General features: G+C 48.8%; 2 protein-coding genes across 10 annotated transcripts in view; one reads left to right on the forward strand and one right to left on the reverse strand.

The window, feature by feature from the left end:
- The window catches only part of LOC149357903 (uncharacterized), a 286,652-nt gene that overhangs the window by 141,493 nt on the left and 131,620 nt on the right, over positions 1-13,539 (reverse strand). The gene's annotated exons all lie outside the window — the stretch shown is intronic.
- On the forward strand, positions 10,932-12,794 carry LOC149357905 (uncharacterized). The gene is made up of 2 exons (XM_089577986.1): positions 10,932-11,272; positions 11,790-12,794. Exons 1-2 carry the CDS (start codon positions 10,947-10,949, stop codon positions 12,373-12,375), a joined length of 912 nt encoding a protein of 303 aa, XP_089434112.1. The 5' UTR covers positions 10,932-10,946; the 3' UTR covers positions 12,376-12,794.

Below are 13,539 nucleotides of genomic sequence, written 5' to 3' on the forward strand. Positions count from 1 at the left end.
TTTTCAGCCCTACAGCGAAGGCCCTGGTTAAGATCAAGCCACAAAAGAGCATTGAAGCCCTTTTTACAATTACGAGGCAGTCCACTGCACGTCAATAGGTCCGCATTAAGGATATGTCAAGAAAAGTTGAGGTGACCTGAGCCATGATCCGGAGAGTTCTGGGAAAAATTGCCGATGTTACGCTACTTCCTAATGCGACATCTGAGCGTAGCTGATCAGCTGTTTCAGCTCTTCGATAGATTTGGCTAAGAATTCGAGCAACAGATTATGTACAATTACAGACAATTTGTTATTTTTCACACTGTTTCGTTTTTCAAGAAATACTCTACTGACAGGTCTTGATTGTCTTGAAGGAAGCTTTGTGGTCTCAGAAATAGATATATATATATATGCTCTCTTTGCTGCACCAATGCGTGGTTCTCAAAGACGAGGTCTATACAAGTATTTCGTGAGGTTGTCACAGCCGTGGGAGGCGTTACGAGCGAGAGGAACGGGATGTTCTCCCGCATAAGTGGTAATTAATTCCTGTTTGTCTTCATAAGTATATTAAAGTCCCCACCCACCCTGCCACACTGATAGGTGGCAGCTAATGGTTGAACACGAGAGTTCGCTCACTCTTGTCAGTGCTAACGCATGCAGCCTCTATCTCTCTCTCATCGCCCCACGCACCTATAAGCGCAATTCAAGCGTCCACTGACCCAGGGAACCAGTTATGCGCACTTCCTTTTCCTAAAATGGCACAACGTTGTCAATACCAACGCATGCAGCGCACATGGGTCACTACCGCCACGCAGCTTAAAGCACGATCGAGGTGTCCACTGCCCCAAGAGTTCAGTCCTGCGCCATTCCTTTGCTTTCGAAGCTCCCGCTACATTGGTTTCGCAGCTTCAAGGCCAAGTAAGGTGTCCACTGCTGGTTACACAAGACCACGGCGACAGCGACGCCGCGAAACGCAGAAACGGGCGCCAAAGGGCTGCGCACTAAAACAAGGCCTGGTATGCTGCATCACGGAGCTTCCGGTAGATGGGAACTATAAAAGCAAGAAAATAAAGTAGCGCTGGCGCCAGTACCTAAACCGAGGAGGATCCTAATAATTTTATCGAACATTTGCAAGTATTACTTGTGCCGATCCTATAAGCAAAATGTTCGAACAAATATGTGAGAATCGCTTATATCAACGCTCAGGTGAACACTCGCTCCATTTTCATCAAGGGCAGAGTAGATTCAGACCAGGCAGATATCAGCACCCATGACTGCACATTCTCTAGAGGGGCAATAATAAACAGCACTATCTTAGCATATATCGGTAGAGGAAGATTTGAAGACCTCCTTTGGTATCTTCACTCACGAAGCGAACAAAAATTCCAGCGAGGGAATTTCGTAAGAAAGAATTCACCATCCTAGGGCTCTTCTATGGTCTCTCGGGAGATATGATCTGGCAACTACATAGTAACTGCACAGGAGTTGTAGTGCTGGGGGTGGTGGTTGGTTGTTGCTGTGGTGGAGGTGGGGACGGTAGTGGCGCTGGTGACGACAACGGCTGATAAAATATTGATTGCCTAAAGGCTCTAGAAACGCGTACGCTATACCTCCTCTTATTTGTTGGCACGTCAAAATAGCCCAATTGCAATTAACAGCTTACAAATTACATCTTTGGATTGTGAAAAATTGAGCTTTCCATAGAAATGCCATGTAAACCTCTAAAGTACTTCCTTTATTTACAATGTGGCTTCAAAGTGCACTACCTTTTGGTCTTTCTGTGACTATTATATACCACGTCGTCATGTGTAGGCCGTGCAGGTATCGGAATGTGTTAATCGGCTTCCAAAGTGAATTTTTATAGATGGATTACCACGAACTTTACAGATGTTGATTGCTCATCGTCGTGTTTTACTAACACTGCAATCGAAAAAATATGTTCACTCTCGCGCGCTGTGCCCTGCGCATCGTAGTCTTCTTCAGTTAATGCTACTATCGAACTAATATCGTGGCCAGGCGTGCCGACGATCCAGCAACGCATTACAATGATCCTACAGAGACTGAGAGCAATAGGCTAACGCCGCAGTCGATCACGCCTGGTGCTGAACTGCAACTCACTTCTGCGCTCTGCGTTGCACCTCATGGTCTTCCTGAGTTAATGCTACTATCGATCTAATATCATCGCCAGGCGTGCCGACGACCCTGTACAGCATAACAGTGAGTCTATAGAGCATTCTTGAAAAAAATTTGAAATATTGCAATATTGTAAGCTACTTTTATGGAGGTACTGAAGGTAATGGCCCATTCTTCCGATGCGTAGCAAAATATTTTGTAGGCATGCCATGAGCACCATGGACGTGGGCCATCGCACTGACGATCCTCAAGCACTTTCGTTGTGATCTCAAGGCGCGACGCTGTAGTTACCAGTATCAGTGATTACAATATGCCGCCCAAAAAACGAAAGAAAAACAAACCCTGAATTAGTAATACTCAGTCAGAAAGCAAATTACTAAAGCAGCTAAAACCCTCAAAGAATGTCTTCGAGCCAGCGGCGTCGCCATTTTGATATTATCATCATCATCAGCATGACTATACACATTGCAGTTCAAGAACCTCTCTCATGTCTCTCTAATTAACCCTTTCCTTTGCCAGCTGCGGCCACTGTATCCCCGCAAGCTCCTTAATCTCATCCGCCCACCTAACTTTCTGCCGCCCCCTGCTACGCGCTCGTCCTCTCTTCGAATCCACTGCATTACCCTTAAAGACCAGCAGTTATATTGACTTCGCATTACATGCCCTGCCCAAGACAATTTCTTCCCCTTGATTTCGACTACGATGTCATTAACCCGCGTTTGTTCCCTCACCCATTCCGCCCGCTTTCGGTCTCTTAACGTTACACCTATCATTTTACTTTTCATACCTCCCTGCGTTGTCCCCAACTTAGGCTGAACGCTTTTCGTTAGCCTCCGCCTTTCTGCTCCATACGCGAGTACCGGCAGGATACAGCTGTTGTATACTTCCAACAAGCGTGACATCGTAGGTGGCTGGCAGGTGTCTCCGTGAAATAGGATTATCCGCGAAGTCACAACAATCGGTCGTCGGATGAGCTTGAGGGCGTCCTTTGAGCGGTGTTTCCCGCTTCGTTCTTGAGCTGTATCCGTTCTATCCGACTGTACCATTATGATGATCCAGTTGTCCGCCATTATGCGCGGTTGGTGGCGCTGTCTATATGCCGTGAAATACGCGAATAGCTTTTAATGTCAATACATGTGTCGCTAGTCAGCGTCGTCATTTCTGTGTTTCCTTTCGTGCATTGCGCGCTGTTTCACGTCGACAGAATTTATGCAACATGTACTATCAGGCTATATGTCAGTATATTCTAAACTACTGTACCATTGCCTCACACACCTGCTTCCAACGAGCTGGGCATACGTGCTACTGTGCATAAAGCAATTGTCGGTTGGAGTTCACGATGAACTCAAGTAATGCTTAGTTTGAAGCGCTTTTGGTGTTGTATCCTGCGCGAGATCGAGACCCAGACAGCAGGTTTAGCAACTCCTCTTGTCTTGCCTCCTGGGTAATACCTGTATGTTCCCCAAGGGGTAAATAAATAAATAAAAACATTTCGCTCATTTGGCTTCCAGGGGACACATTTTGAAATTCTGTTCCCTGTCCTACTCACGGTATCGTCCAAGGAAGGAGGCCTCTCAGAAGTCATTTAATTATCAACTCTCCCGTGCAAACCTAACAAAAAAATTGACAACACTTTGCCGACGTTACTTTCTTAAACTCGGTTTTAACCGAAAAAGGTCAGTACTTTTAAGACGTACGTCATTGCTTGCCAGCTATTGAGTGCGAGCTGCATTCAGTCTCAAGACAATGTAACAAAGCATGACAGCCAGTAGCGCGGTAAGACAAAGGGGTCATTGGATTAATTAGTCGTGCTGTTCATTTTCAGCCCTTGTTCCGTGAAGTTATAGACACACAGCTTTGCAGACTACTCCACCTGGTCAAGCTTCGTCCGCTGTCATAACACCGTCAATTCATGTACTGTCATCGCTTCCACTGGCCGTAAGGACGGTGGCAACGTTTGCTACCTTACGAGCCACAACCGAAACGACGCCAAGAACGAGCGTCACCAAGAAGTGTCATGTGACGGCTTCTGGGACGGTTCAGTCATCACTCGGGCCACGCGATGCGCCGCCCTCTCCGCTCCTTAAGGATTTCTAATACGGTAGAATCCTTAAGGAGCGGAGAGGGCGGCGCATCGCGTGGCCCGAGTGATGACTGAACCGTCCCAGAAGCCGTCACATGACACTTCTTGGTGACGCTCGTTCTTGGCGTCGTTTCGGTTGTGGCTCGTAAGGTAGCAAACGTTGCCACCGTCCTTACGGCCAGTGGAAGCGATGACAGTACATGAATTGACGGTGTTATGACAGCGGACGAAGCTTGACCAGTTGGAGTAGTCTGCAAAGCTGTGTGTCTATAACTTCACGGAACAAGGGCTGAAAATGAACAGCACGACTAATTAATCCAATGACCCCTTTGTCTTACCGCGCTACTGGCTGTCATGCTTTGTTACATTGTCTTGAGGCTGAATGCAGCTCGCACTCAATAGCTGGCAAGCAATGACGTACGTCTTAAAAGTACTGACCTTTTTCGGTTAAAACCGAGTTTAAGAAAGTAACGTCGGCAAAGTGTTGTCAATTTTGTTTGTCAAAGTGTTGTCAAGTGTTGTCAAAATGCCAGAAGATTGGACATGTAAGTGCTGCGTGTACGAGCACTAAAGCATGTCCGCGTTGTGGTGGCGTGCACGAGGGACCTACATGTGCGATTGAGCCTCCAGTTTGTGCCAACTGCAAAGGTCCTCATGAGGCAACGTCTAGGGAATGTCCGAAGGTGAAAACAGAGATGAAGATCTTGAAGAAAATGGTGAGAGACCATTCTACTCACCGAGAAGCAGCAATCGCGGTACGTCGCTCCAGGAGGAGGACACGAAACCGGCAGAAGAAATTGAGCTCAGTAAATGACGTGTCAATACATCAGGAGGACCGAGACCACTCTGCCGCGCAGAAGCCACCGCCTCCAGCTCCGCAAGAGCCAAGACTGTCAACCACCCAGGAGGACTCCGCAGAGTGGCCACCTCTACCATCGCGTACTGTAAGCTCTGTGACACGTCCGCCTGTGCGTCCGCCGGATGTGTCTACAACAGATGATCAAATCAGGGCGATGCTGAAACAGCTGATAGGCACCTTACGGCTGATAATTGCTGGAGTGGACACGCCAATTGCTAAGGCTGCTGTCCAAATTTTAGACGCTATTGAACCGGTGCTTGCCACCCTTTAATAGCAGTCAAAAATTATGGCTCTACCGTCGTCAGCACCCTCACTACAGGAGAGAATCTCTCGATCGGCAGTATTACAATGGAATGCTCGAGGTCTGCGAGGCCGCCTAGCAGATTTCAGGCAGAGGATTTTCAAGTACCGATTTCCAGTGCTTGTAATATGTGAGCCTAATATCACATCTCCTTTTCGACTGTCTGGTTATGAAAGTTTCCTCTCTGAAGCGGCTGGACATTTGAGCAAGGTACTACTATGCGTCCGTCGTGACCTCACTTACATTCGGCATCAAATTCCTGGGGGCAGTAGCAACGAGTATGTGCAATCACTGTGACTCTGAATGGGCGCACAATTTATATTATAGGTGGCTACATACCACCAAGGGGTCGATTTGATGCCCTACGACTACAATCGCTACTTGACAGCGTTTCGGAGCCCCATATAATAGTAGGAGATTTCAATGCGCATCACCACGGCTGGGGAAGCGCCATTACGAACGTTCGAGGACGGGATATCGCCACGTTCATGGACAATGCAGGTCTTGTTTTGCTCAATGATGGCGCGCCGACATTTCTACGAGGGACTACCTACAGCAGCTGCTTGGACCTTGCATTTGTATCCAGGTGCCTCTCATCGTTCGCAACGTGGTGTGCTGATATTGAAACTTATGGAAGTGACCACATACCAACGTATGTGCAGCTACGGTGGTTTCACCGTCTTCCAAATGCCAAAATACGTTGCACCGACTGGAGTGCTTTCCGCATTGCTCTAGAAGAAACCTGTGGTAACCTCGCTGATCCAACAGATGTGGAACAGCGTATTATTTCGGCCATGCAAGATACAACGCGCAACATCTCAGCGCCCAATTCCACAGCTCCAGTGGATGTGATCTACGCGCAGCTTCGGGTGATTCGTCGGCGCGCAGAAAGAAAATACCGGAGGACAAAGGATGTCTCGGATCTCCGGGCCTCTCGACGTGCCCAGAAGCAAATACAGCGCTATTTGGAGAACCTAGGCAAACAACGGTGGCGGTCATTTTGCAGCAGATTGGATCCCCGCAAACCACTCTCCAAAATCTGGCACGTCGTTCGAGCACTGCCGACATTTCCCCAGCAGAAACACCCTTTCCGTGCATTGGCACTTTATGAAAGACGGCAAGAACTAGAGGTGGCAGAGGATTTCTGTTCGAGAATTGCCGGAAGCGCTTCTTCACCTCGGCAGCATCGATGTGCTCCCCCCACGATGGACGATCGACTGGACATCCCCTTCACAATTCAAGAACTGAAAGCGGCTCTTTCTGCTTGTACGCATCCTTCGTCCCCAGGACCTGATGGAATAACATACAATGCGCTTCGTCATCTAGGCCCACAGGTAATGGAAGCCCTCTTAACATTGTTCAACCACTCTTGGGCCTCTGCCACTGTTCCAGAGCAGTGGAAAAGAAGCCGCATTGTGGCCTTGCTCAAACCAGGGAAATCGCCACTCGACTTAGCATCCTACAGACCAGTAGCTCTGGCAAGTTGTATTGGCAAGACGATGGAGCGTATGGTGCTAACCCGTCTAGAATGGTTCCTTGAAAAACGTGAACTGTACCCTTCCACAATGACGGGTTTCCGCAAAGGCCGGTCTGCCATCGACAGTGTAATTGATCTCGTGTCAACGGTAGAACATGAAAAACGCCGTCACAGGTTGACTGCTGCTCTTTTCCTCGACATCAAGGGCGCATTCGATAATGTTCAGCATGATGCAGTACTAAATGCACTCGATGAATGTGGCATAGGCGGACGTCTACACAATTGGATTGCAAGCTATTTGACAAACCGGACAGTCTACATGGAGACTCTTGAAGGAGACACAGCAGATCATCATGTTGCTTGTGGTGTTCCTCAGGGAGGAGTGCTTAGTCCAACGTTGTTCAATCTCGTGCTCATTGGCCTTTTCAAACAACTGCCGAAGACTGTTTCGATATCCGCCTACGCAGACGATATTTGCATATGGACATCAAGTGTCACGCGTCCCCAAGTGCAAGCAAGATTGCAGCGTTCGGTTTCCATTACGTCTGCGTACTTGCGCCGTCAGGGGCTTGAACTTTCGCCAACTAAAAGCGTAGCATTGGCTTTCACACGCAAGTTAATGGCGTGGTATCCGGTCACAATCGACGGGCAAATTGTTCCATACGTAACACATCACAAATTCTTAGGTGTTACGATAGACCGTGACCTGTCCTGGACGAAGCACATTTCTGTGCTCAAGAAAAAGCTCGACAGCTTTGTAAGCATTGTGCGGTGTATGGCAGGAAAATGTTGGGGTCCCTCTGAGCGATCTTTACTACATGTGTACCAGGCGCTGGTAGTCGGTCTTCTCAGATACAGTGCACCCGTTCTCTCGGGAGTCAGACTATCAGGCCTGCATGTGCTTGAAAGCGCGCAGGCTCGTGCTTTAAGAGTATGCTTGGGTTTGCCATGTAAAACTTCTACATGGGGCACATTTTATGAGGCCCGAGCCTGCCCAGCACGAATTTATTTTCAACAGGAGCCACTTCGTGTGCATTTGCGGCATCTGACCAGGCATCGTCATCACCCCCTGACCAACATTAGTGCGGTGCGTCCAGATGCAGCCTTTTCCAGAGCCCTTAGGATGCAGCGCAATGCGGTGCCTTCGAACTACGCGCCACACCAGATTGCGGAGGTGCCACTTTGGGCAGTACCAAAACCATCTATACGGACAACAATCCCAGGGATAACAAAGAAGACGCACATTCCAACAGTCGGACTGAAACAGCTGGCGCTGTCATACATTACATCTATGTATACTAACACCCAGCATGTTTTCGTGGACGGATCCGTGACGACCACTTCTTCAGCTGCAGCGGTGATAGTGCCAGGAAATGCCTCATGTCACCGTTTCAGGCTCATGCACAAAACGTCCTCTACGGCAACCGAATTGGCAGCCATACGAGAAGCCGTCCTTTATATTGGTCACCAGCCAGCGCAGCAATGGACTATATTCTGCGACTCGAGATCGGCATTGCAGGTCGTACAAACTTATCTAAAACCAAGGGCATGCGAGCAGCTGATTCAACAAATTGTGGTTTTGTTAGCCGAAGCTTTCCACCGCGGCCATATCATAAAGTTTCAATGGATACCGAGCCATTGCGGCATAGCGGGAAACGAGCGTGCTGACGCCGAGGCTCGGATGGCACATAGTGATGGTGCTTTCATTGAGATAGCCTTTTCTAGATCAGACATTGAAGCCTTGTTGGCACATTTAATGCAAGCGGCAATGCAGTCGCACTGGCATGATTCGAGTCATCAACAGGACCGCGTCTGTAAGCTTGACGCTGGCTCACGATTACATTTGCCATCTATGGTGGTGCGACGTCATGGGACTTTACTCCACCGGCTACGGCTTGACGTTGCCTACACCAAACACTATCTTCACAAGATCGGCATCGAAAGTAACCCAAATTGCGCACAGTGCCACACTCCAGAGACTATCGGACACCTTCTTTGCGAGTGCCCGAACTATACTGCTGAAAGAACAACATTGGAGGCGACCGTGAAACGACTGGACTCTCGCCCTCTCTCTGAGGAAACTCTTCTGGGCGCCAGGACGAGACGTTCTGATTGGTGCCGTGTGACAAAGGCCCTGCTCACCTTTTTGTGTGAAACAGGCCTGGATACTCGTCTGTGACCGCCTGTGCACAACCTACATGATTAATGACATGTGTCGGTGTTTGTATTGCTGACACCAGTTTTACGAGTTTTATGTGCGTCTACTCACCGCGATGCGAGTGCCAGCCAGTGTGGTGTGTGTGGTGTGTGTGTGTGTAGACATCACCCGAGAAACTCATTGTATTATGCCATCATCAGCCTTCATTCGCACTTTCCTTTTCCTCCTCTTCCCTTTCCCCTGTGTGGAGTAGCAGGCCAGGGCCATGTTACCACCGGCCGACCTCTCCACCTTTCCCTCATTAAAATTCCTTTCTCTCTCTCTCTAATACGGTAGCTTTTCCTTTCTGTCCAGTGAGCAATTTTGTTCCTGTGAAGCATATGGTTTTGGAGGCTTAACGTCACAAAGCGACTCGGGCTATGAGAGACGCCGTAGTGAAGGACACCAGAAATTTCGACCACCTGGGGTTCTTTAACGTGCACTGATATCGCACAGTACACGGCGCTCTAGAGTTTCGCCTCCATCGAAATTCGACCGCCGAGGCCAGGATCGAACCCGCGCCTTTCGGGTCAGCAACCGAGCGTCATAAACACTTAGCCACCGCGGCGGCATCTGCGTTAGCTGCTTTCACATTTCTATGAGTGAAGCAGTGAGCAGGCATTCTCAGTCAAGAAATCGGCATGCCCAGCCGTGAGCAACATCACCTGGAACAAAGTTTTAGCGTGCTTTAATTGATTACTCTGCAATTTTGTGTGACAAACACAGTTGTTTTCTGTTGTCTGACTAATCTTCCTCTTTGCGCATAATATCCAAAAGTCATTCTGCTATTTAGTGAGGAAGTAACCAGGACATTCGCAGTTTTGTGTAAAAAAGTTTGACCCCTCCATATTGCACCTGACTGCCCTGTCACGATCAGATAAAGCGATTCCGGCATGAAGGCGACTAGACAAAATTGCTGCGTTCCACATGCGTAAGCAGGTCAAGTGTGTATGTGCGTACACCAGCCGAGGGGCCTCAGTGGTTTGAACGCGCGGCTACTGAGTCAGCGTACCAGGGCTCGAATCCGGCCGCAGCGGCCGCGTTTAGATGGGAGTGAGACGAGAAAGGCGCCCGTGTGCTGTGCGATGTCAGTGCAGTTAAGGATCCCCAGGTGCTCGAAATTATTCCGGAGTCCTCCACTACAGCACCTCCTTTTTCTTTTCTTCTTTCACTCCCTCCTTTATCCCTCCTCTTACGGAACGGTTCGGGTGTCCACCGATATGTGAAACAGTTATACCCCTGTCAAGCGCGCAAAATAAAGTGCACTTACGGGGAGTGCACTTCAGCCTCCCGAGTGCACTTTACTCTGCGCGGTGCTAAACGGGAAAGCAGAGTGCGTTCGCAGATACGAAAATGGCGGCTGGATGAAAACAAATTTTGCGACATGGTGATATGTAAGCATAACCTTCTGAGTTATGGCTGTTTAGAGCAATAGAATACATAAAAATGAACATATAACTAAATTTTTGGCCACGACCACACTAAATTTGTTTTATGATAATAGTGTAGCAAGTCAAGACAAGTTTCCAGCACATCCAGAATCCAGACAACATGGCGGACGGTGGTGATCCTGCGTCCGGTCCTGCTGAATGGAGAAAAGCTTTAGTGGCCTATCTGAGTGGAAGAGCCCGGCGCCAGCGTGAAGACCATCACTTTCAGGAGTCCCTGAAAGCTGCCGAATCTGTTGCGAGAAACATAGAGGACCAGTTGTTGGCGAACAGCTTCACCATCATGGCAGTGATGGCGGACTACCTCCCTCCGGAACGGCAGCGTTTTGTACGCAAGGAAAGGTGGTTTGAGGAAACGCTGCCTATTCTAAGCGATTTTCATTTTAAGCAGGCGCTTCGTGTGACCCCCGCCACGTTTCGATACCTAGTGGAGTCTTGCCGTCCTGTCTTCGAACGCCAGACCACCGACATGATGAAGCCCATTTCTGTCGAGAAGCGCGTCGCAGTGGGGCTTTACCGCCTGTGTTCGAGCGCGGAAGACAGAACAATCGCCCATCTATTTGGGATTGGTCGCTCCACTGTGAACGTACTTCACAAAGAGTTCTGTGACGCCGTGATCGACCTGCTAGAACGCCAGTGGCTTCGAATGGTGCGTCCTAGTGAAATGGTCGCCCATATGCGGGAATTTTTCGCCCACACTGGCTTCCCTCAAGCCATCGGCGCCCTTGATGGCTGCCATTTCCCGGTTTCGCCGCCCAAAGACCAGGCCACTGACTACTATAACTACAAAGGCTGGTAGGTTTCTTTCCTTTCCCCGCGAAAATTTTTTTTGCATCCGTCAAAAAGAGGTTTCTTCTCCATATTAAGTTTTTAGGTAACCGATGGGTTGGTTCGCAATGAAGAACATGCCGTTTTCCTCTCGTCATTTCGAGATTCGGAGACAGGTCTATCATGACTTATTACTGTAAAAAAAGAAAAATAAGTGGTGCTTTTATTTGCATGCACTCCTTCTGATGGTTTTTTTCTCCGAACTGGGGCAAGCATTTCCTCTCATGGTGCATGCATTTATACAACAGATTTGAAAACCTTTCTACATTGAGTGCATTGTTGACATACCTTTTGTTCACTGCATTTAATTGCCAATAAGTGCTTCTATTTAATTTGTGCTGTATAGCTTTAGACTCTACTCAGCTGCATTTTCTTCAATGTTGGGACCGCTTCTGCCATTGAAGCTCAGTGGGACTGTTGTTACCAGCTGCTTTGGGTGATACATTGTCATTGACCACACATACCTCATTTGCTTCTTTTGCAGGCACAGTATCATACTACTTGCAGTGGTGGACCATCGATACAGATTCCGATACCTCAATGTGGGCTGCCCTGGCAGGTGTCATGATGCCAGTGTGTACGGAAGATCGAAACTGCACCGACTGGTTGAGGGCGACGCTTTCCGCTCTCCTGTGGCATCCGTAGAGGGCACAGACATACCACCAATAATTTTATGTGACCAGGCATTTCCCTTAACATCCAACTTGCAGAAACCGTTCGCAAATGCTTCAAGCGGATCCCGAGAAGCCGCATACAATTACAACTTGTCGAAGACAAGAAGAGTTGTAGAAAATGCCTTCGGTCGTCTCAAGGCACGGTTCCGTTATGTGATGAAGAGGATGGAGTGTCGTGTGACAAAAGCCAAAACGAGTATCCGTGCTGCTTGTGTGCTTCACAATATATGTGAAGAGTTCAGCGACAGTGTGGAACCACACTGGGAGCAAGAACAACATGCACTTGACAACGTGTACGGACAACCGTCCCATAGCACTGAAGTGTGCAGTGGGAGAGGACATGAAGTTCGAGGCGCCCTAGCAGACTACTTCTTCAAGAACCAGCACACACCGTGACATGCGGCGGGAAGGATTTTGAAGAGCGTTTTCGGCGAACCTTCGTGAGCCAAACACGTGCGGCAGAACGCTGGCGGAAAATGCACGAGCGTGTACAACAGCACAGCGAACGCTCAGTGGCTTATTTTCACGCCAAGGTGCGATTGTGCAGGGAGGCGAACTTGGACTTCTGGGACACTCGTGAACAGGTGATCACAGGACTACGCTCGAAACAACTCAGCACGATGTTGCTCGGAAAAAGTCATGAAGACGACGATGATATCCTGCACGACATACAAGAATTCGAGAGGATTGAGCGTGAGAGGCAAGAGTTTTTCGGTTCAGCGCGTGAGCGTAGACCCATGAGCGACGAAGCACGTGCTCAGAACGCTAGTGCGTTGCATGAAATCAGTCGACGAGGGAAGTACCAAGGATCGGAGGCCCCCTCTGTCAAATGAAAAAGGAGAGCGAAAGTGCTATAACTGTAGCCAGTTCGGTCATATGGCGAGAGACTGTCCGCAACCAAAACGACCAATGAAGTGTTTTCGCTGCAATGGAACGGATCACACACAGCTTCACTGCAAGGAAGTATCGCAGCGAAATGAAGCAAATGCGGTGAGTGAGCCAGTATGGCAGGCCAGGAGCGCAAGCGTATTACTGAAAGAAGTTACACTAAATGGAAGGTTCACCCTCATTGGACTCATTGACACAGGCAGCTCTATAGCTGTCTCCTGCGTGCATCTGCAGCAGCACGATGTTGCTCAGAAATTGTCCCTGAGGCAACGGCCCTGTACGGTTTCGGAAGTAGCTCTGTGCCCGCGACAAAGAGTATTGGAAAATGCAAGGCGGATTTAGTCATCGACGGCGTTTTGGCAAGGGACATACCCATACTTGTAGTCCCAGATGGAGCCCAGTCCGTGGATCTGTTAGTCGGAAGGACATTCACTGAATTGCCTTATGTCACATATGCAAGAATAGGAGGTTGTTTGACATTTTGGCACCGCGATGACTGTCCGTTCACCCACCTGGAGCCCGATGAAGTCCACCAAAGACTTTGGCTGAAGGCTAGGGAGGAGTCTATTTTACAGAAAGACACTGTGAACTGGATTACACTGACTGCTGAGCAAAGGCTCACAACCCCCGTGCTGTACAGGCATTGTGGACAAGATGTTCTACTTGACATGA

The sequence above is a fragment of the Amblyomma mixtum genome, chromosome 3 (assembly GCF_055824585.1).
Source record: "Amblyomma mixtum isolate Tamu chromosome 3, ASM5582458v1, whole genome shotgun sequence".
Classification (NCBI taxonomy): Eukaryota; Metazoa; Arthropoda; class Arachnida; order Ixodida; family Ixodidae; genus Amblyomma; species Amblyomma mixtum.

Bases quoted from the DNA above. Each gene is read 5' to 3' on its own strand.
- LOC149357905 (XM_089577986.1), top strand. From the start codon at position 10,947: ATGATGAAGCCCATTTCTGTCGAGAAGCGCGTCGCAGTGGGGCTTTAC. The intron at 11,273-11,789 runs GTAGGTTTCTTT...CTTCTTTTGCAG, and splicing joins TACTATAACTACAAAGGCTG to GCACAGTATCATACTACTTG.